The sequence below is a fragment of the Buteo buteo genome, chromosome 13 (genome assembly GCF_964188355.1).
Source record: "Buteo buteo chromosome 13, bButBut1.hap1.1, whole genome shotgun sequence".
Lineage (NCBI taxonomy): Eukaryota > Metazoa > Chordata > Aves > Accipitriformes > Accipitridae > Buteo > Buteo buteo.
In genome coordinates this window covers 8,856,327-8,878,588 of record NC_134183.1, presented here as the reverse complement: position 1 = coordinate 8,878,588, position 22,262 = coordinate 8,856,327, and the positions used below count along the sequence as shown (strand labels likewise).

Here is a 22,262-nt window from a genome sequence, read left to right as displayed (position 1 = left end):
GGAGGGCCCCTCCCTGCCCTTGGAAGGCCTCGCCTCCCCCCCCACCCGCAGCGTCTTTTTTCTTTCCCGTAGGTCCTCTTAAAAAAAACAAAAACCACGACCAAAAAACCCCGAAGAGCCACAAAATTTAAAGTTTCTGGGGATGACGCCAGGGATGACAACTCTCCGCTGCTTGAGTATTCGCTTTGTTTTATTCAAACGCCAGAGGTGAAGTACAAACTGTAGTTACACGGCATTTTGTTTCCTTAAAAACAGTTCTCGGTTACATAACTCCAAACAACTTTCAAAACTAAGTTGTTGAACAGTTTTGCCTAAAATGTTTATTTCAATCCATTTAAAAAAGGATTTGAATTAAAGGATTCAGAATTAAAAGCAGTTTTATTTTTTTCACTCTACAAAAAGGAAAGTGAGGATGCAGTTACAGATAGTTCACCACAGATTCCCATTTTGAGGGGACTAAGCTTCTCCTAGAAATATCCTCAACTCCGAAGGCAGCTTGTTCTGAACCATTAGTGGGTCATTTAACCTGAAAAAAACTGAAATCCTAAGGGAAGTATCTGTTGCATCTGGCTACAACTGCATGTCACGCTGCTTCTTGGTAAGAACACAAGTATTACATAAAATTTACATGACAAAAATTATCAACAAAAATAGTGTCAACACCTCTGCAGTGTCCCTTCCTGTTCTAAAACATCCACTAGACTGAAAAGAACAATGAAAGTTTTATTTAAATAGCATGAATTAAAATTTTAGAAAAAGGGGTCAGTAAAACTTAAGTCCACATATCACCGAAAGACAAAAAGTTGTAAGCAACAATTTTAATTCCTGAAACAAATCAAAAACATACAGGTCCTTTAGTGTTTTTACAAAGACTTTCCTAAAGGATTGAATTAATTGTGATGTAGAACAGAAAAGGGAGGATTGTTTTGCTGTGAGACTAAAAAAATCAAAGACAAAACCACAAGATGCAATACTAGCATTTGAGCATATAACTTAAAAAGCACTGTGTCATGTGAACAATCACTACTGATTACATCAAAAATATTACACATTTACTTCTTTCATCTCTTAACATTATAAGATAGGTTGGGCAAATACCTGGCACCAAAAAATTGATGCATGATAGTTCCAATACGTTAAACAAAATGTACTATATTAGAACATTAATATTTAAAAATTTATGTCAACTTCTCATCCAAATTCAGATGGCTTACTGCTTCCTAGAAATCCTGTTTACCCTTCTGGAAAAATGAGCCAATTGCTGACTTCACCTTCTTTCACAGTATTCAAGGTGACTGGAACTTACTCCTAATGGAGAGGTGAAGGAAAGGCTATTACTTAAAATTGCGTTCAAATTACTGTGACAAACTAGTGCCACGTTTTTGCAGAATCTCCCAGCAGTGTCAGAGTATGTCCCAGTTTTTCCAAAATCCTGTTGGAAGGGCTTCCTCCCCCACCAATGTAACAAGTCACTCCAGCACCCATCCGGTTTCAAACACCGGCAGAAATCAAACACTGACCTGAACGTAACCCCCTGCGAGTCATATGAGGAGCTAATAGTTTATTCACCCTCTACTAATTATAAATCTTGATTTCCCATTTGTAGAGTAATATTATTGTCAAATCTAACTATTGGCAGCACCTGCATTGCTGTTTTAGTTTCTAGAAAGAGCAATCCAGGTGCTGCTATATTTGCTATACATTTTAATTGAACAAGTGTAATATACAATTCATATTTGAACATTATGCCATCCAAGTCCACACAATGTCCATCAAATAAATCAATGTGATGTTGCAATAAAATAACACAATCTGATTTATCTAATAAAGTTCCTCATCACGTTATCATATCTGAGATAGATCCGATGCCTTCAGTATCAGGCTGAAGCCAGAGGCAATCATAAGGAAATAACCAAGCGCGCTTTATGCAGGTGAGCATTCTGACAGTCTTTAATGGTTTGCAGCATCTGCTTGTCGAGGCCAGCCTTCTTCCTCAACGCCAGAGTCATATTCTTCTTCAGATGAATCTTTAGTGGGAGCCCTATAATTAAAACAAACTAATCAGATACTTTAGAAATTGAGGAAAAGAACAGAAGCACCCATCTGCTAAATGACCTTCTGATCTGAAAATGGTGCTGTGCAGATTTACACTACTGCCAGTATGCAGTCTCATTACTGAAAATCAAAAGGCTATTGAATTCAGTTGCATAATTTGATTTAATCAGTAAAGTTAATATTTCCAGCAAACATGAATGCTGGTGCTCTATAAAATCACTTAAAGCAACCATCAGTGTAAGCATAGTACTTTCCACTCCAACCATCCATCCCCTTTGAAACAGTAGGTACGCTGAGCCAAGCTTCAGCACAGACACAGAATACAAAGCACGTACCTCAGTGGACAAAGTCACTCAAAAAAGCTGTCGGGTAGAAACCAAGGCAGAGTTCCTAAATTTCAGACCTGTGTTGTTAACCTGACCCCTTCCCTCTCGACTCCATCCTTGTTCACCAAGATTATTTTTTTTAAATCCAAATTTGCCCAGTGCTTTCAGCATTCCACCACATCATTACCATAATACAAACTTTACAACATTAAATTGATTATTTTAACAAGAGTTCAGTAAATCAATACATATGCCTTTGTGGCTCTCCACTGCTCCAAGAGCAATGGAGAAGAAAACCGCAGCAGCCTGGAGCTTGCATTAAAAAAACCAAAACACCTCAGTGGTAGAAAGTAGAAGGAGGAAGGAAAAAGTTCAATTTCGGAAATTTCAGTACAGTCACAATTAAAATTCAGATTTTTACTGTTAACTTATGATGCTTATAATTTACTTCTATTTCTACAGGTATACACACACACACACACACAAAAGGCTTAAAGTAACTTCATATATAAGTTTATTTTTAGTTTTCTATTTAAAAACTAAAGCGATACAGACCCAAAGTCTCTAGGACAGAATAGGCACTAATTCAGCTGTGTACAGTATACAGAGAATCAGATCCTTTTCAGGCTGTGTGCATGGTTTTGTGTTTATACACTTGGTCCTACAGCAACCATTAGAATACCTGTCTAGCTGCGTTACTTGTCTGTTCTGATACTTCCATTATGGTTTTACCTAATGTATCCTGGCTCTTTTTTGCCTTCTACAACATCTTTGTCAACTTCCACGCATACAATGTCAGAATTGGGCACTTCAAACATGGGCTCCAGCAACAGCTTTTCCTACAAGAAAATAGAGGGAAAAAACATTTCTGTGTGCTCTCTTCTACATAACAATATGGTTAGCAAGTGATTTTCAGAGCTAGAGTTTTCTTGGAAGAACTCCGAATACCCGCAGTTTTAGAAAGAGACTTACTGTATCCATATAAGACCCAGAACTAAGTGAGGTTTTGACTGAAAATTGTCACCATTAGGTCCATACACACAAATGCAGGTAGCTTCATTCACTCAATATAAGACTTAGTTTACTCACCATTATAGATCGAAGACCTCTTGCACCAGTTTTTCTGTCTAGGGCCAGTCTGGCTATAGCCTTCAATGCATCTTCAGTTACATTTAATTCACACTGCGAAGAGAAAAATGCTAAGTTTAGTTAATTATTTCATTTATAACTTAACAGTGTGTTGAGTGGGACAGCACAAGCATTACTGAAAATAACAAACAGTAGCTATTTACTTGTTACCAACCAGAAGACTTAACGTTTAAGCTACATACATAAAGCTTCAGCTACACTTTATATTTGCCTAACGTTACCAGTATTGACTATGTCCCTTTACGTACAACTAATACAAGTACATCTACAGTACATGAAGTGGCTCTTGATGTCTATTAAGCAAGGTCATGGATGTTCATTTGAATGTTAACATGAAGAGCAACTCAACCATTTCCAGATTACTTACCCCACAAGGACAGTTATCCCATCTAAACCAGTCAGGTTTTAATGAGTTAGCTTACTTTTTTTTCAGAGTGGGGAGGTGCACATGTGGGAGGAAGAAGTGATTTAAATTGACATCTTGGATCACTTTAATACTGTATTTATAAACAAGAATATTGAAGAGTGGTCAAATAAAAATTCAAACCTTATCCATGCTGAATAGTGCCTGGTATTGAGGAACGACAGCATTTCGTGGCTCAGTAAGAATCCGTACAAGGGTTTTCTCATCTAGGCTGTGCAGCGGAACCACAACAGGCAAACGTCCCACAAACTCAGGAATCATGCCAAATTCAATGAGATCTCTGGCTTCCACATGACGCAGCAAGCGATCCTTTTCTTCTATATCTTCATGTGGATCAGACTCTCCGCTTATATTCGCAAGATCAGCTGCTGCTGCAGCCCTTCTGCCTTTTCCCATATTAGATGGTGTCCCAAATCCTAGATACTGCAAAACAAACATGTTACACTTACAGAACTATCATAGTTAAGTTTTCTTTATGTTACTAAATCATGTGCCACGTGCATAAAAAAAATCTGGAGTGACTGATTATATCATTACATAGTAATTCAAGCTCAAGAAATTACTTACAGTAAAATCGGACACCTTGCACACCATGAATTTGTTATAACATTTAATACCTTCAGTAAGGTATCAAAACATCAGACTGATTAAAAGTAAGTTTTTCTTAAAATAAAAAAAAAGGTTAGTAACATCCTGATAAGTTTGCAAATACCAGCAACACTAAAAAGGGCTCTTAAGAAGTGAAGCAAATGCATACAAGAATGCTTGCATGAAAAGCTACATTAATTATCATAAACAGTAATTTGGATTTCAGTCACTCCCCTGTTAGAAACAGGTTGCATATTTTGTCAGAAAGTTGCAGTCAGAACAAGTCGGTCCCCAGACATTAATACACAAAACAGCAAACTGCATGACTAGGTACTTAGGATGATGATAGCTTTTAGCACCATTTGCTCAAACTATTAGAGTATCAACAGTAAACCTTTGGATATCAGAAGAAAAAAGCTTTTTCTCAGTTTCATACTTGGTACACTGCAAATGAAAGAATCCTATTATAACTGCTAGCACTGTTTCACATATTCTGTTTTTAAGAAATGTAGGACATGACAATAATGTAAAAAGTTTACCACTTAAGTATGGACAGCAAGTCCTCTACCAACAGCTTTCAACCTTCTTTTCCCCCCTATTTTTTTCCTATTTGCATATGCCAAAAATTTCTCTGTGGCAGTAGAGACCACTGCAAGCTACTTAAGCCTACTAACAATAGGCTTGTTCTTTGCTACCTTTCTTAGGCTTAACCTCAGGTTCCCAGATAACAGATGGAAAACTGCTGCTCTACAAACAAACTTAGTGGGTTTACAAATATAGCAAAACCTTTAGGAGTCAGTACTATGAGCAGTAATTAAGATAATAATTTCTCCATTCAAATACAGCCTGATGCACTCACTTTTTCATTTTTTCTCCTGCTGATAATTCTGTCAAGACCATTAAAAGCACCAGAAGCTACGAAGAGGATGTTTGTTGTGTCAACTTGCACTGTTTCTCCACGTAGTTTACGAGAATTCTTTTCTGGAACATTTACTATTGTGCCTTCTAGTAATTTTAACAAGCCCTAAGAAGGAAAGAAGAAATAAGCAATATAAAATTCCACTGTGTAGCATCATATAAGACGACACACCATATTGTGCTTACTTTCACAGATGTATTTACATTATTTAATCCCTTATGCCTTTATAATAAGTGTATAAAGAAATTGGTTTTCCATGTGAGACAAACAATCCCATTCAACGATAGACAAAAATCTTTCTTTAATGTGACTCCCATGCACATTATGAGCTGCACTTAGTAACAAGTTGCTTTAATAGTTTTGTCAAATGGAAAATGTTATCTATTCTTGCCTACATTATGCAACTTTATCTGAATGCTGCAAGGACGTTTTTCAATTAAAATGTTTCTATGAAGCAGTCTTGAGTTGCTTTTGAGTTTTGGGGGTGGGTTTTTTTGGAATGAAGAAAGTAAAGAGGAAAGATTAGGGTTTCAAAGGTTAGTAATTAAGGAACTGAAGAACTACGACTCTATACACTCTCGTGCTATTTGACATGATAGGATGATATGTAGACTTGATGGGCTGTTTGCTTACAAAGTGAAATCACTCCACAGAAGTACTTACTTGTTGAACACCTTCTCCTCCAACATCCCGTAACTGATGAATACCAGGAACGCTGCCAATCTTATCCACTTCATCCAGAAAAACAATTCCTGCAGTTACAGAAAATGGATTTAAGGAAGACTCCACTTTTTAAGAGAAGCAAGAACTTACACACAGGGAAGAACATAATTTAAGACAGCAGCAGTCTGTTCTACTTCCATACTGTAGGTTGCAAAAATGTATGCAATCTTGTCCAACTATGGACAAGAACAAAAACTACAAGATATGCTTAGAGCTCTTTTCAGGTTTATTCTTTCTGATTTAAAGTGTTAAAATTCAGGTACATGCAACAGGACTATAAATTACAGAAGTACTGGTGGTCTCAAAGTTTAGAGCACTTAGGTGAGATTAACAGTGTCTATGAATGAACTTCAGGAAACATATTGTAAAAGTCTACCTTGCTGAGCTTTTTCTACATTGTAGTTGGCATCTTGCAGAAGTTTCGCAATGACAGATTCAATGTCTTCACCAACATAGCCAGCTTGAGTCAAGGTAGTACAATCACAGATAGCAAAAGGTACATCTAGGCATTTAGCTAGAGTCTGAGCCAGCAAGGTTTTACCTGATGAAATAAAAACTGTATGTTACAACTTCCATACATTTCTTTAGAGCACACAAAACCAAATATTTACTATATGATCTTCATTACTGTCCTTAGACATTTTGAATGATGCCAGCATGTTCATATATTCATATAAGAATAATTTCCAAGGAAGACAGTTTTCATAAACAGTGTTTTTTACATTGGCAAGCTGTATTTCTGAATTAGACTAATACTATGCATTTGAGGCAGCTTGAAATGTATATAGTGTGTTACACAATGTAAAAAACAGAATACAGGTACTTGCATAGATTAAAGATTAAATAAATCAGTAGCGCTTTGCAGACATTCGGGGTACAGTGCAAAGTCCAATTGTTCCTGCTTTGAAGTTCGGGAGAAACAGAATTAAAATATTATTTAGTGAATGTTCTTCCAAAAAGTCTGCAAAATGCTATCACTTCAGCACAAACACTCCCACTTCTTATGAACGTACAAATATAATTTCTCTTTTAACCCCCCTGCAACAGATCTGTCCCAGAGGTGAAACAACACTTTCTAACTGCAGCATCTCAGCTTGCCATCTAAAGCAGAGAAACTTTAAATGCATTTTATTTCGGCTTAGTGAAAGTTACATCTTTTAATCAGTCAGTAAATATAGGCAATTTGAAAAAAAAAAAAAAACACCCACAAAAAACCAAACAAAGAAAACCACATGACTAGACCTCCTTCCTTTTCAAGGCCGTTTAGCTCAGCTTGTTACCATGGCATGAAAGTACAAAAATCCCAGTTTGGAATTCACAGTTTGGCTTTCTATACACCAAATTGGAATAATCACAAGAGAGGAAAATCACTCATTAACAATCAATTCTAAGAAAAATCTGACAACTATAAAAACATGCAGCTGTATACCTGATCCAGTTGGTCCAAGCAGCAAAATATTACTTTTTTCAAGTTTTATGTCATCATTGGGTGAATCTAATACTTCTCCTCCCCGTTTCTCCTGAGGTATCTGCTGGTTCATTTGTTGCTGCATCGATGCTCCTAAAGCATTACCGTGTGGACTGATTCCAGCAATCTGCAATAGTTCTGAAGAGAACAATAATAGTACTGTTTGAGCACTAACAAGGTCTGCCATTACCTTAAATACATAATAAAAGCTTGGTTCTTCTGTTTTGTTCTGCAAACCTATAATTCTATCTGTACAGAAGTTTACAGATAGGACTGCAACAGAAACATGGCACAATTATTACAAAAATGAGTTCCAATCGTATTTTTGCACAAGCATATATTTTTCATATATGAAAAGAATTTCCAGTGGTACAGTGGATTATCTAAAAATATTCCTCTACATTAAAAAACAAGAGAAATTTTCAGTCCTTACAAATTAACTCATTTTAGCTGTAGTTTTTTATGATTTTTTTTTTTAGCACAAGAGGAAATAAACCCAAACTGTTGATCTCTATGATGAAAAAGTACAGGAACTGTACATACAGTACAGTACAACAGGAATTGTTACATACCGTAACAATTACAAAAGCAATGCACAGGTCTACTCTCAAGATTTAAAGACCTGTCTTAGTTCAGTTGTTACAGGTTTTGTCTCTACACATGGACATGGAGACTGAGCTGGATTTTCTTTTTTCAGAGCACTAGTTTTAATTGGCTTGCAGGGTACAATTCTGAAGATTAAGAAAATGGTTTGAATAGGTGTAACTGGGCATACAAATTGATCTACACTAGTCTAAGGAAGAAGTTCAATAGCCAGGAGAGTTCCGGTGGACTGAAAATAAACATAACTGACATCAACTGGGGGAAAAAAAAAAAAAAAAAAAAGGCATTCCAAGGTTCAAGGTGACAGTGCCTTTTAAGAGGACAAATACCCTGCAGAAAACAGTTGCATAACTTCCTTTACTATCTACCTCATATTATATTCTGTATGGCATTACTAATATAATCACACCTCAGACCCAAATAAAAAAAAAAAAAAAAAATTCAATTTCACTCAGTCTACTGAGAACAATTCTAAGGACAGATAATTATTTAACCAACTTCATAAAAGGTATTTTTACAATTTACCTGCTTTCCACCTAGAACTAGATAGAGTCTCAAATCCTAGTCACCTTTGTTAAAAATGCACTCAATGCCATCAATTAAATTTACTTGCAGAAGAAAAGCAAGTGAGATTTTACCCAGCATTTCAAACGAGCAGTCACTAAACACTATTCTACATTAACATCGAAAGAGTAGATATTGCAGAGGAGGACATGAGGAGAGAGTTCACTTACTTGTAAATCTGTACTCATCCTCCCGTCTTCTGATTTCTAATTCTAAGAGAGAGGATGAAAACAGTAATAAAAAGTAAGTTTATAAAAGCTTATAAATTCTCCACCTCTTGCCCTCTTCTGAATAAATCTCATCACTATATATGAATGTATTTCTAACAAGAAATCCCCACATGAATTAGTATTTATTGCTGTCAAAATTAACCCAAAACCCAACTTGCATGCTTATAAAATGACAGCAAGCTTTCTACTACTTAAAACAATAACAGTCTATTAACTCTGATTAGATTTTCATTTTTAAGCCACTTACAGAAGGGGAAAAAATGCTATAATATAACTTTGTTTTGAAAAGTCTTCCTTAAACTCTCACATTTATATCCGAGTGTTACAACATAAGATTACACATATTTCAAAATACTACCCATTATAAATGTTCACTGCCAGTCCCTCTGGGTGTGCACCATTTTATCTTCCTGTGGATGGTCAGAAACTTCTCTGTGCCAGGTACACAACTGCTCTCCTACCATTACCAGAAAAGCACTACTAATGTTTTCCCCTCAGTTAAAATACTTCTTTACATAAATTCAAAAAAACACAGAAGATTCTGTTTGCTTAGCATACTATTTATTGCAAAACAGAACAAAACACCTTAAAAAAAAATCAAGGTACGTTTTGAATCAGACACAGTAACTTAATCCTACTTCCAAAAATAAATTAGATCAACATAGCTACACGCTTACTCAGTAGCAACAGTACTGCCAAAAGTAACTCCATCTACACCTGCTAGATATGGAACAATACTATGGTGACCAACAGATGCTGCCAACAGCAGCAAGTGAGGTTAGAAAGCTAGCTATTCATCAAATTCACTACACAAAATATTGTCTTCATGATCTACATTGTTGCTTGCAGATTAAGCAGCAGATTTACCGTTAAGCAGTAAATGAGATTAGAAAGAAAACTTTAGGAGGCTCACTTTATGAAGTTAAAGGAAAATACCTAATGACATGTGTCAGTAAAAAATGCTAACCATGTAATAACAGGAGGCCATACCCATGGCATCATAAACCCTCAATTACTTTTAAATAAATCACAGAAGTTTGCATACAGTGAACATTAAATGTAACAGAAATTCTTTTAGCTCATTCCAATTACAGAACATCTACTGTCGAGGTAAAATCCTTCTCAGGTTTCTTACATTAGAGCCCTGAAATGGTAAGTTTTATTTGACCAGAAAAATACCAAACATAATACAAACCTCTCGGTGTTAAAGAATTCTGCTTTTCAACTTCTGCTTGTTGTCTCAGGTTAGCTGGGATATTATTGTAGATTCTCTTGTAATGATTGTACACAGCAACTGAAAGCACCTTCTTGGCAAAACACTGACCAACAACATATTTGTCGAGGTAGTTATAAATCTGAAAAATAACTCAATTTTAATAACACTTCTAAACCACCCTGCATCAAAAAATAAAAAATAGTATATTGTGCCAAAGATGGACTTTGGTCCAAACCAACCATTACAGAACTGAGAAACAGAAACCCAACATCTAAAATAAAAAACATATTCCTGTTGATAAGTTTACTTAAAAACATGGCACTTAATCATATCGTGTCTGTCGGTTCTTCCCTACTAGTATTTAAATCCATTCTTATTTTCACCCAAATTTGTAAGAGGAACAGAAATTTCAAGAATATTTAATGTCTTACAAGAGGACTGACTATCCAGGAGCCACACACAGCTTCAGAAATCATTACAGTCCACTAGGAACTGAGAAACACAATAAGCTCCCTCACTATTTGGGAAAAGGAAACCAAATAAGATGGGCCACAGCCACAAGCTAATCAGCCACAGTTCTTGCCCAGAAACAGGACAAATAAAAGGTTCTGCAGCTACAGAAGGAAGCTGCTAATGTAAGGGTGCAGAATATGAGGCCACAGCAGGAAATAAAAGATACTACAGTTGGTGAGGGTTGAAGTTAGCCTCAGGGTCACAAGGAAAAATTGAAGGTACTGGACTTCAGTCGCAATACAAAGGCAGAGGAAAATAAGCCCAACTACTTTTATTGGATCTACTTGTCCCCTTTATCAGTGCTCTGCTGGGTCACATAGCTCTCAGAGGTTTAATCCTGAGCTGATTGTCTGTCTTGTTTGTTGCTCTGTCAAAGTAGACCATTACACACCTGATGCTGATTAAGAAGTAAAGCATTTCACCATGCTGTAATACAAGGAAACACTGGGGTGAAATTAAGAACCATACCTTTTTCGGTGGAGGCGGTGGCTTCTGCTGGAATGCCAATTTCACAGCTTCTGCTGCTGACTCGGGCTCTTTAATGATGCTCTTTTTTGTGTCTGCCTCTGACAGTACAACAAAAAAATGGTGACACTTTTCACACTTCACAAAACGGGTGGAAGCTGAGGAAAAAGTAAAACAAAATGGCAACAGGAATTGCTTAGAAAGCACTCAATCAACTGCCCAAGTTTGTCATATACAGGACAAGCACCTGTAAGACAGCATAGCCACCTCTGTGTTTAGACAACACTTCCCCTTTGTTCACTTTAGAAGCTTTAAAAGCAATTAGTGGACTATGAAATTTGACACAGAGGAAACGCAATTTGCCCAAAAAGTCTCAACGCAGGGTAGCAACCAAACAAGGGATTAAAAAGCAAAAATCTATTTCATACTTATTCAGTAGTACTACACTCAGAAGAGGAAATTTGGCATCTCAGAGTGATGCAAAACTAATGAGGGCTTCTAACTATGCAGGAATTGTTCCTAACTCTCAAACTAGCAGGCAAAAAAAAAAAAAAAAAAAAAAAAGTCATTTGGGACAGACTACTCTAAAGTGTGGGGAAGCAATCTACAATATCAAGGATAGCATGCAGCAGGTTCAGGAGAGGACAGCTGTGGCAGCTCCCAGTCTCTGCATCCCACTGGCTGTGGAACAACACTATGGAGCATGTTCAAGTCACCTAAGCCCAGGACACAGAGCACAGAGGGGTCACACAAAGGCCTCCTCCCAACAAGAGGCAGCAGTGGTATGCAACAGATGATCAGGACTTTGATGTTTTGCAAGATCTTTTGCTTATTTATTTTTACTGTCAAGAGTAGAACAAATTTCTTTCAAATTCCAAAAGCCAAACCCTCCTACCGCTGACTTTGTGAACTATGTCTCAAGAAATCATGTTATCTGCAAAGACTGGTTTCAAAAGCCTGAAAACTAGAACTTGCACTACTTTTTTTTCTCCTTTGGAAAAGTAAAGCTGAAATAATCGAAAACAGACAGTAGAGAAGAATAAATTTGTAATTCAAAATCGATCTTTTCTGACCATACTATTATGCTATTAAATGCAAATCATGTGCAACAGGACTGATTTAAAGTAAATATATTAGTAAATGTATTAAATTAAAAGCAAAGTAAATGTAGCAAAACAACCACATGAAAAACTTCAATGTCAAAACTTCTGAAATCATAAGAAGTTTTTAGAAAATGGCTTGAACACTGTAGTACCACCTGATTTTAGTAACAGCCTCTAGCAACAAACAAGCTGCGTATTTATAACTTGTTGTTGCCTCCCATACAGCTGGCATCAGCAAAAGAGGAGTAGGTGGGTTTTTATTTTAATATTAAACACACGTTATGACTGGATAAGTATGACCAGCAGATTATTTTAAGAATGTAGCACATAATACTGTGACCATCACAGCTTTATTAACTCTAGTCCAAAGAAAAATTTGTGTAACAGCTGGAAAGTTCTCCTGGCAACAGTCCAAATTACTGTTATCTGCCTGATGGGAATGCAATGGAGAACCACTTGCCTGCACCCCTCTTACATAATTGTTATTTACCAAAAATACTGTAGGGCAAAACCCTCAAACTTTCTCCCAATGCCCAATCAAAACACCTCTGATATTCTTAATGACTACAGTGTCATGAGGCTGTTGCCCTTCCTTATGCAATGCTAATAGTTGGCTTTATTAGGATGGAAGAGCCGCGAGAATACTTGCCCCCTTTATAGATCCATGGGAATAGTTAAAAAAAAAAGTAGAAAATAAAGAGCAGGCTATTAAGAATACTATTGTGCATCTTTAAAACATCATTCAGTGAAAAAATTATTGTGCAGAGTAAGCTTTTATCAATTACTTCAAGCAGCACAGAGGAAAGTTATTAGAGATCTTCCTCATTTCAGCAAGACCAATAGGGACCATGGTTACAGAGAAACTTTGATGTATGGGGTGCCTTGAGGTGGAGACTTAGTTACCAAAACACAGCTGTGAAACTGGCCAGTTTCTATCATCTACACAGCAATCTGGAAAAAAGTATCAATACAAGTTTTAACAGAACAAAAAATTTTGAGAAGTTTGCTCTGAAATACAGGGATACCAAGTTTAAGCACCACTATCTCCCTAAAACTGAGCATTCAAAATTGCAAACAACTTTGCTATTCTTAAATACTGGCATGGCTTTATATGTTCTTTTAGCAAACGCAAAAGCACAGAGGCAAAGAGCCTTCATGTCAAATTACCTCACTGTCATTAAAATGTCTGCAAATATTTACAGTGTGGTAAAATGTAAGTCAAGTGTTGTTTTTGATTCAGGCAACATTACCACAGAGGCTGCATTTGCAAAGAGATTTCTAAAGTCCATAAGAGCTGACCTTGCCAAAGAGAAAGGTCAGGTTTTTACAATACATACAGGAAGCCAAAACCACCGGAGGATTAATCTTAAAAATACTTGTAGGGTTGAGATAATGGGCTACTGTTAAACCGCTGTAAGGTAAAAAGACATCAAGAGAAAGAGAACAGGGAAGCTTCTTGCCTATTAAGTATGTACAGTAGCAGGAAGTCTTGCTTCAGAGGATGTGAGCTAACCTGATGGCAGCAGGTGGAGACAGTAAAAGCAGTGCCTAGATAAGGCTTCTTATGTCAATCAGCTTTATAGCTATTGGATTTCACTCTACATCTGAGGCTCACATCTTATTTCACTGATCACAAACCTCTCCTTACAGATTCTCACAACGCAAAACAATACAGGAAGTGCTGAGAAAGTGTGTCAAAGCAAAATTCCTTTTGGTTTGCATCATATTCTTCCTTAACAGTTAATTACTGGAAAACCACTGCCAAGCATATCCTTGTGCAGGATTTCCAGATACAAAGAGAAGCCCCCTTAAAAAATAACTCCACTGGACAACCAGCATTTTTTTTCTTATTAGTTTTTGTTTTCTTTTTTAAAATAATTTTTAAGATAATTAGCTCTCACATTTTCCAGCTGCTTTATTTTCTACAGTTTGGCTTGGAAGCAGTGTGCTCAAACTAACAGACTAAAATAGAAAGACACAGGTCCAGAGAAAACTTGACCACGACTCACAGGAATTTCTGAGAAATTAGAGCAATTACAATCATTGGTTTAATTTTTTTTTAAGTTACCAATTAACAGAAAACTGACAGCTGTTCTCAAGATGAACAAAAAGGTCTGCTCTACTCCATTATCTGGTGACACTGTACTTAGTTTAAACTAGTAACAGACTTCATTTAAAGGCTGTAAAATCCTAAAGCCTCAGAGTAGAACATGCAAGGATAAGAAAAGTAGATACATTCAATTATTCACAAGACGACTTCCTCATGTTTTGACTTTCAAGCTTTTAACAAATCTGTCCAGCTGCAACACTGATTTTACAAGTACAAAGTGGGTTTCCAGTCCCAAGCTGTTTACAGTACCTGTGCCATTCTGATGCCGCAATTCAAGTGCGATATCACTAATTGTGAATTTGAGATTGCGTATACCAGACATTTTCTCCCATAACATTAGTATGAATGAATTCTCTTCCTATGAAAGTTTTCAAGCATGCTTAAAGATTCCTAGAGACACTGACAATATACTAAATCACATCTCTGTCTTCCAGGGATACACAGTGATTGTTCTACTCTGGGGCAATGCTTGAATGGTATTTCCAGATAAAACCACAAACTCCAGTAACAAGGGGAGCAAACACACCAGTGACGTGAGTGCTTCAAAATGTCTCTGTCTACTCATAAATGATCTCATAAGAATATAAATGAGGTTAAAAATCCTTCCACTGTTTTCAACCACACCTAGTCCATGGAGAGGCCAACATATTGAACTCCACACAGGTTGTATTTCTAGTTCCATCAACTAGTGCCAGATTTTACAGAAAACCTTGTTGCCTATAGTTTCAAACAACAACAAAAAAAAGGTAATATTTCTGGGAAAAAACAGTAGCTGAGGACTGATCCTTTTATCTAACATAAATACAGTTATTATAGAATTGTCTTGTGATTCATAATGTTTGATCATTTTTATTAAATATTATTTTATATGAGTAGCAGCAAATAATAGCACATCTGCTCACTATCTTCACCAACTGCGATATTAACAACTGTTGAATAAGTTTAAGCTGACCTTGTCTTAAGCTTCTCAGTGCACACGTCTGATTATGACTTGATACTTCCTCCCTGAGCCCGAACAATGGGTATTTGCTTTCTAACAACTATTTTCTAGGCTGGTCTCATTAGCACTGAAATAAGGATAAACATCTTCAAGTCTGATAGAGCCTAAAGCATAACTGGCATTAATTTGGACTGTACTTCAAAAAAATTAGCCATTGCTGCTGGACACCAGGCATCTGACACATTTTGGATTTTCTATTTGGACTTTCCAGCCTCCTATTTGGAATGTATTATGGATCTGACTTCACCACAGAAGACCATTCTAGTAAGCCATCTGTCATATACTAACTCCTCAGCTGGATAAGCACTTTGGTTACACTACATGCAGGATTAAAGTTTTATTATTTAGTAAACAAAGGACAGACATTACAAACATGCACATATATAAGTATATATTTATATAATGGACAGAAAGAATCATCAGTAGTTAAATGGTATTGTTTATGTGAGCATCTCTTCCACTGCATAAAATGTAACAAACTATTTTAAAACTGCGTATTCACAGTTGCGGTCTGAATTCCACCACCATATTCAGCTCTACCACACATCATAGGAAATGACACAAATGTATCCAGAGAAACAATACATGCTTATGCCAACGTGGCCAAACTAAGCATAAGAAAATTTTTGACATTGCATAATTAGGTAGGTTAAAACTTAGCTATCAGGCCTACGTTAGATCACAAATATAGTCACTTCAGTGTCTATTTAAAAAAGAAAGTATTCATTAAAACTTACACACAAAGGTCTCCACGTGTGTGCACAAGTCACCACACTTTGGGCAGCGCAGCTGGTTCCCTCCTTTCCCAGAGCTTCCAGAGCTTGTCTTTTTACCACCCCCCTCACCGACAGACTTCTAAAAAAGATTTCCAAACAATTAGTGCCAAACAATGGAGCTGTTACATTAGGCATTTAGCAGCGTGTTTATGGAATCCAGTAATGCGAATATTGCAATAGCTGAATGACAAAATAACTATTGTCAGGATTTTTTAAAGGCTTTGAAAACTTAGAACAACACGATATAAACATTTGGAAGCGTACACACATCTGCATTTCCCACGTCTACCAATTTTGGATGCCCATGGAAGATGCATCCCATATCCACATTAGAACTGCTTGACTGGCACTAGAACAATAACAAGCTAAACTGCATCAAGAATGTTTTAATAGTATATTTCAATGTAATTTATTGTAACACCAAAGAAGAAAACAAATCATACTTATAGAGTAATTTCATTATCGCAACTGTGTTGATTCTAAGGGTTTCTGAAGCCACAACTCTTCTCACGTCCTTGACAGATGTAGCTATGCTGGCAGATGGCTGTAGGGTAGATATGGCCTATAAAACAAGCATCTCAGAAATTGCTTGGAAATATTTTATCTTTTACTTCTAAGGCAGAGTTCCCTGACGGAGACCTACTTGTCTTTCTCCACGTTACCTTGCTTAGTGGTGTTCAAGGTTAACATTTTTTAAAACTCTATCCATTCTATGCCTTCATACTTTGATTAATAATAAAAGCTATTATATTTTAGGAAACAGCAAAGATCTCTCTTCCCTTTTCTAAGGCAGTTCCCCATTTTTTTAAAACCTTGCTTGCCTACTCATTTCTCCTCACAACCCTTCTCAAGAAAAAGACTATTAAAATTCTTTTATCTTCCTTCTTTATTTTTTAAAAAAGTTTAATCTGAATCTTCAGAACACACCTGTGTCATCTGGACAGTACCTCAGATGTTACAACATGCCATACTAAGGCAAAGTTATTGCCTGTGAACTCTCAAAATCTTATTTGCTGACTAAAGAGCAGTTTTATTCTCAGGTAATCATTTAACTCAAGAAGCTGTTTATTAACTATAATTATAGAGAAAGACTAGGATGAAAATAGATTACAATTTACTGACAAGAATAAAGCTAGTCTCCTCACAAACTTGTTTTGCTTAATACAACTACCAAAATAGTGCTGAAAACAAAAATACTTTACAATGTGCTCCCTTTAAAAAGCCTACTTGGACATAGCAGGCTTTTGAAGGAGAATAGTTCTGACTACTACTCTTTCCTGAGATCCTGAAACCTGTTGTGTATTTATAACATTCTACGAAGTTTTCAAGTGTCCCTTTATGCTAGGCAAAAAGATTTATAAAACTGGGAAAAACATTATAGGATGTTTATAAGGTTTGTCTGCTAATATATTCACAATACAATTTTTTTCTTCTTCACTGTCAGTTGTAGCAATTTGAAGGATCAGAAATGTCAAGAGTTAGCGAAAATTTCAAGAAGATTCTAATTCTAAGTAAGGAAAAAAAAATACTAAAAATATTTAAGAAATATTTTATATAAACTTTTGAAAAACCTAATGCATGGAGACTACCTTGCTTCCATCTCCAGAACCCTCCTTGTTTGCACCGTCCTTTGAAGCAAAATAGGCTGGTGTTTCCGAAAAGTTTCTAAGAGGAATCCGTCTTAGGGAACAAGTTTCAAAAGTCCCAAGTTTTCCTAAAACAGGGATACGTGTACGACCACAAGTAATACCTAAAAAAAATGAAAACATGAAAATTAAACATTAAAAATACTCTAGTTCTAATCCCAGTGCCACCAAATGCCAGAATTAATTACATTAAATGGAGCTCAAAGGTTTCAGCAACAGAACATCCAAATTTCAGTTAACCAAAATAAATTCTCTTCACCACCTTAATGTTCATCTCATTAAAAACTGCCTGGATCATCCAAAAATGACCCAAAAGTAACTCCAGGTCCTCTAGTGTCACATAATTGAGAGTCCCATTGTGTCATGAAATAAGGAACATCCCAGTTATGAAACTGATCCTCAGAATGATAAATACAATCAACATCCAGCGCTTATTGTGAAATATTTCAACCCCTGAAGTAAAAGAGAGACCTTTGAAGCATCCCCTTATTACACAAAAATTACCAAAGAAGTGCCTCAAACTCACAGACTGCACATCTGGATTTGGCTTTCACTTGTGATCTCTACTCAAAACTGGTTTCCAGAAGTTTGAGGTACTGCTTGACAAAAAAAGTTGTCCTGAGGAAAACTGAAAGGTAGTGTCATATTTGGCATGTGCTGACAGACAGGCACAAGTCAATTCAGCATAATCTTAACTTTGTTGAAATAGCTTATTGCCAACTTGAAAAAAAACCTCATTGAGAAACTAAACAGCCTTTTCCTCCTCTTGCAACAGCGGGTAGGATTACATTTCATGGCTAGGTATGATGTGAATCAACATATGTCGTGCTTGTGATTGCAACATCTCTCAACATAGGCAAGAGCCTGGCATACATATCTCACTTCTCTCTCGCATTGAAAGTGGCAAATTTCTCACTTGCTCTCTGGTTTTGATAAGAGCTCTGTGACCTGCCAACAGAAGAGCTATATAGCAACAATAACAATTAAAAACTTGCTGACAATATATGGGTTTACTGTTGGAAAGATGAGAGAATCCTATAGTAAACTCCAAAAACTCTTCTGAAAAAAGAATAAAAACCATAAGAATGGCAAGAGGAGTACAGTTCATTTGCTTTGAAAGAGATAACAATGACAACTAATATCTGGAATCTTAGTTGTAAGACGACATTTAAGAAGAAAAGCATTATGGATGAGCCTAAATTTACCAGGAAAACTCTCACAGGCTTCTGCAAAGTCACAACCAAGAAGACAGTGTCAAATGAGATTTGAAGTTGTTTTATTAACTTACATGCTGCTTAAGATTCCTGAACTTGAAGATGATTTGCAGTTATTTTTAACATGATTAAAAATGTAATCTTTTAGAAATCTGTAATAGCATTACTTCTGTCTGTAAACGTGAAGGAGGAATAACGATCAATGTGCTCACCAATTTTAAATTCCTCTGCTGAGTGTCACTGCAACACAGCAAGACACCTTAGATTACATAGGATAAACTATGAAAATAGCCCCATAAACTTAAAAATGCTGGCTCACTTTCACAAGCAGTTGCGTTCTTTCAGTTGAATCTGCAGAGAACTCTGAAGACTATTGTGCACCAAGTGCACTTGTCAGCAGAGAATAAGCTGTGGTGAGCGTTTACAATGCAATAGCTGTTCGGCATTAATTCCCTGTCTTGGGGGCTTATTCCTCATAGTTGGTTCCTTTACCGAGATTTGTTTTACCACTTCTAAAGGCAATTGAGAAAAGACCCCTTAACAAAATAAAAAACCCATCTCACCTCCCCTGAACAAAACTCGAAGTTACACAACCTTCCTGCAATACAGGAAGATTTGGCCTAGGGAGAAAGGATGAAGCACTAATACATTTTACTTCTCAACTTAAGCATTTTACCACTAAGCACTGCACATGGACTAAAGATCACTGATTTTAATTCAGAGCACACCTGTGACACAGAAAACGCACTGAAAACTGCATTGGATGAAGTATGACACCATACACAGTGTCAAGTATTGAGCTGGTTAAGTGCCACATTACGGAGTATGCCCGTCTATTGATCAGAAATGCAGCAGCTGTGGGGCATTTGACGGGACACTGGCAGCAGATCTAGGCTAGCCAGCAGCATTACACCCACATTGTAACGCTTTTGTTGCTGTTAAATTCACTGTCACAAAAGTCTTAGCTGGCCAGCCTTTTGGGAACATTAAACTCACATTGCTACACGTGCTGAACTCTAAAGGGTGTAGATAGGCTAAACTAGAAAGAAAAGAAAATAATATCCTATTACTGCTACATCAGCTTGTGGCTAAATAGGAAATGCCTTGTCCCTGCACTTATCATGAGGTCTGAGTGATACTTTTTTTGACAAAATATCATTGTACAATTAAAGAATGAAGCAGTAAAAGTTATCGCAACTATTTTCTTGCGTAAATAAGCCCAGAGGCAGATTTTTGGGAGAAATCAACATTCCAGCCCAATGCCTAGCAACTTCCACTGAATGATCCAGATACTGATAAATGTTCAAATATGCAACAGCTGGCTAGCACAGCAGTATTTGCTCACACACACAACTAGCAGTCAGGGCTTGGGTGTTTTTTTCAAACAGTAAACTTAAAAGACATGTACCTAACATAAGAATGTTGGTAGCAGCAATGGCATCTATCCAGGGAGTTCAGATTAGCGTGTTAAGACATAATGGAAGGCTCCTTTACACCTTATTAACCTTTAATTGATACTCGAGGAGAGAAATACTGACTTTTGGGCCAAGCTTCAAATATCTTGGAAGAATCTATTGCCCAAGGAAGTGACAGGGAGACTGTGACAAGACAATTCTCCTCTGTCACACACAACACTTGATCAACTAGACTTATCCATGCACTCTGAATACTCTCAAGTTTGTACCAACCAGCAATAATAGCAAACAAAGTACCTGGCAGAAGACATAATCCATTACAACAACAAAAATGCACCAAAATAAGATTTATTTTTTTTTAAGAACTTTCATGGAAAGCTGATGTATAAATAATCTTATTACTCTGTATCTGTGTTTTAGTCTCATCTATTCTTTTACATGTCACTTTTAAACCTTAGTTCTGACAACACAGTACAATTTTTTTTTAAAAAAGATAATCCTAAAGTTAATTCAGAATGTTACTTGCTCTAAAGTTTATTGCTTCAGTGGGTTTACACAAGGCCAGACAGGCTGAAGTTGAATGTACTGGTTTAAGCCTTTCAGCACATGTGACATCAAGAGATGTAAACGTAAAGTCAACTGCAATGAGTTAACTCACCTCTCAAAGGTAATAAATCATCTCAGGCTATTGCTGAGGGTACAATCACGCAAAACCCTGTCGCAAATGTGGCAGCAGTAGAGATTTTCAGCACAATTTGGGAGTGGTCTGCCTTTCACTAAAAGCAGCACGCAGCATATCAGCTCTCACTACCCCCAAGAGCACCATGAAAAGGGCAAAAGTAGCAAAAAAGTAACAGCCTCCCTCCCCTTCAACTTCCAGTAAGTGGTTTGCACAGTCTCACCCTTCTACCAAGTTGGAAATAATTACTTCTTTCTAACTGACCCCAAGTCTTTATGAGAAATATTTCAAGTTTCGGTTGTAAAAAAGGCAGGCTTTTAATCAGTCAGCTAATTAGGCTCATTAACTAGCACTACAGGGTAACGCGCACTGGACGACTGCTGCTGAAAATCACTTCTGTTGAAATAAACTCCGTTCTCGCATTACATCTCCCGAAAGGTATATCAATGCGGGCTAATTATCCAGAAATTCACACCATGTAATACTGCCCTTAATCCTGACGCGCCACCGGCCGTCCCCTCACACCACCCAGGGCGACACTAGCAAAAGATTAATGAGGGGGAGGGGGGGAGAAAAGGGCCGAGGCAGCCACCCGCGGCCTAACCGAAGCCCTTATCGCGGCGCTGCAGCACGGAACTCCCCGGGCCGGCTCGTCTCGCTGCCGCCGGAGCGCGGCCGCTCCCCGCCGACACCGCTCCGGCACTGACCCGGCGGGCCCCGCTCCCCAGAATCAATCACCGGCAGCGGCTGGGCTGGAGGGGCGCGGAGCGGTGACAGCCGCACGGCGGCCGGAGGGAACGAACGCCGTTTCCCCTCAGGGAGGCGGCGGGGGAGCGGAAGGGGCCGCCGCGCTCCAGGCCCCGTGAGGGCCCCGGGACGGAGGGGCCCAGCCCCCCTTCCCCGGGGCCGGGCGACGGCGAGAGGAGGACGGCGGTTACCTCTCCGCGCGGAGGGCAGCGTAGAGCCCAGGAGGCGGGCGGCGGCGGCGCAGCTGTGGCAGGCGGACATGGTGCGGCCGCGGGCCCGGCCCGCTCCCCCCCCGCCGCCGACTAGGCCTCGCTGGCGGCGGTGCTGCG

At 37.8% G+C, this 22,262-nt stretch overlaps 1 protein-coding gene across 2 annotated transcripts; it reads right to left on the bottom strand.

The window, feature by feature from the left end:
• Positions 1-172: 172 nt before the first annotated feature.
• CLPX (caseinolytic mitochondrial matrix peptidase chaperone subunit X) lies at positions 173-22,262 on the bottom strand. Of its 2 annotated transcripts, XM_075044596.1 has the most exons (14): positions 22,125-22,262; positions 17,822-17,982; positions 16,194-16,311; positions 11,247-11,401; positions 10,245-10,404; positions 8,990-9,031; positions 7,614-7,790; positions 6,561-6,725; positions 6,125-6,213; positions 5,402-5,566; positions 4,078-4,377; positions 3,471-3,563; positions 3,114-3,220; positions 173-2,041 (listed from the first exon to the last, which is right to left on the bottom strand). In XM_075044596.1, exons 1-14 carry the CDS (start codon positions 22,192-22,194, stop codon positions 1,951-1,953), a joined length of 1,893 nt encoding a protein of 630 aa, XP_074900697.1. In that variant the 5' UTR covers positions 22,195-22,262; the 3' UTR covers positions 173-1,950. The 2 variants fall into 2 exon arrangements, with proteins under 2 accessions (XP_074900697.1, XP_074900698.1); XM_075044597.1 differs by lacking the exon at positions 8,990-9,031.

Bases quoted from the DNA above. Each gene is read 5' to 3' on its own strand.
- CLPX (XM_075044596.1), bottom strand. From the start codon at position 22,194: ATGTCCGCCTGCCACAGCTGCGCCGCCGCCGCCCGCCTCCTGGGCTCT. The intron at 9,032-10,244 runs GTTTGTATTATG...CCTCTCTCTTAG, and splicing joins GAATTCTTTAACACCGAGAG to AATTAGAAATCAGAAGACGG. The intron at 6,726-7,613 runs GTATACAGCTGC...TTATTTCATCAG, and splicing joins GCTTGGACCAACTGGATCAG to GTAAAACCTTGCTGGCTCAG.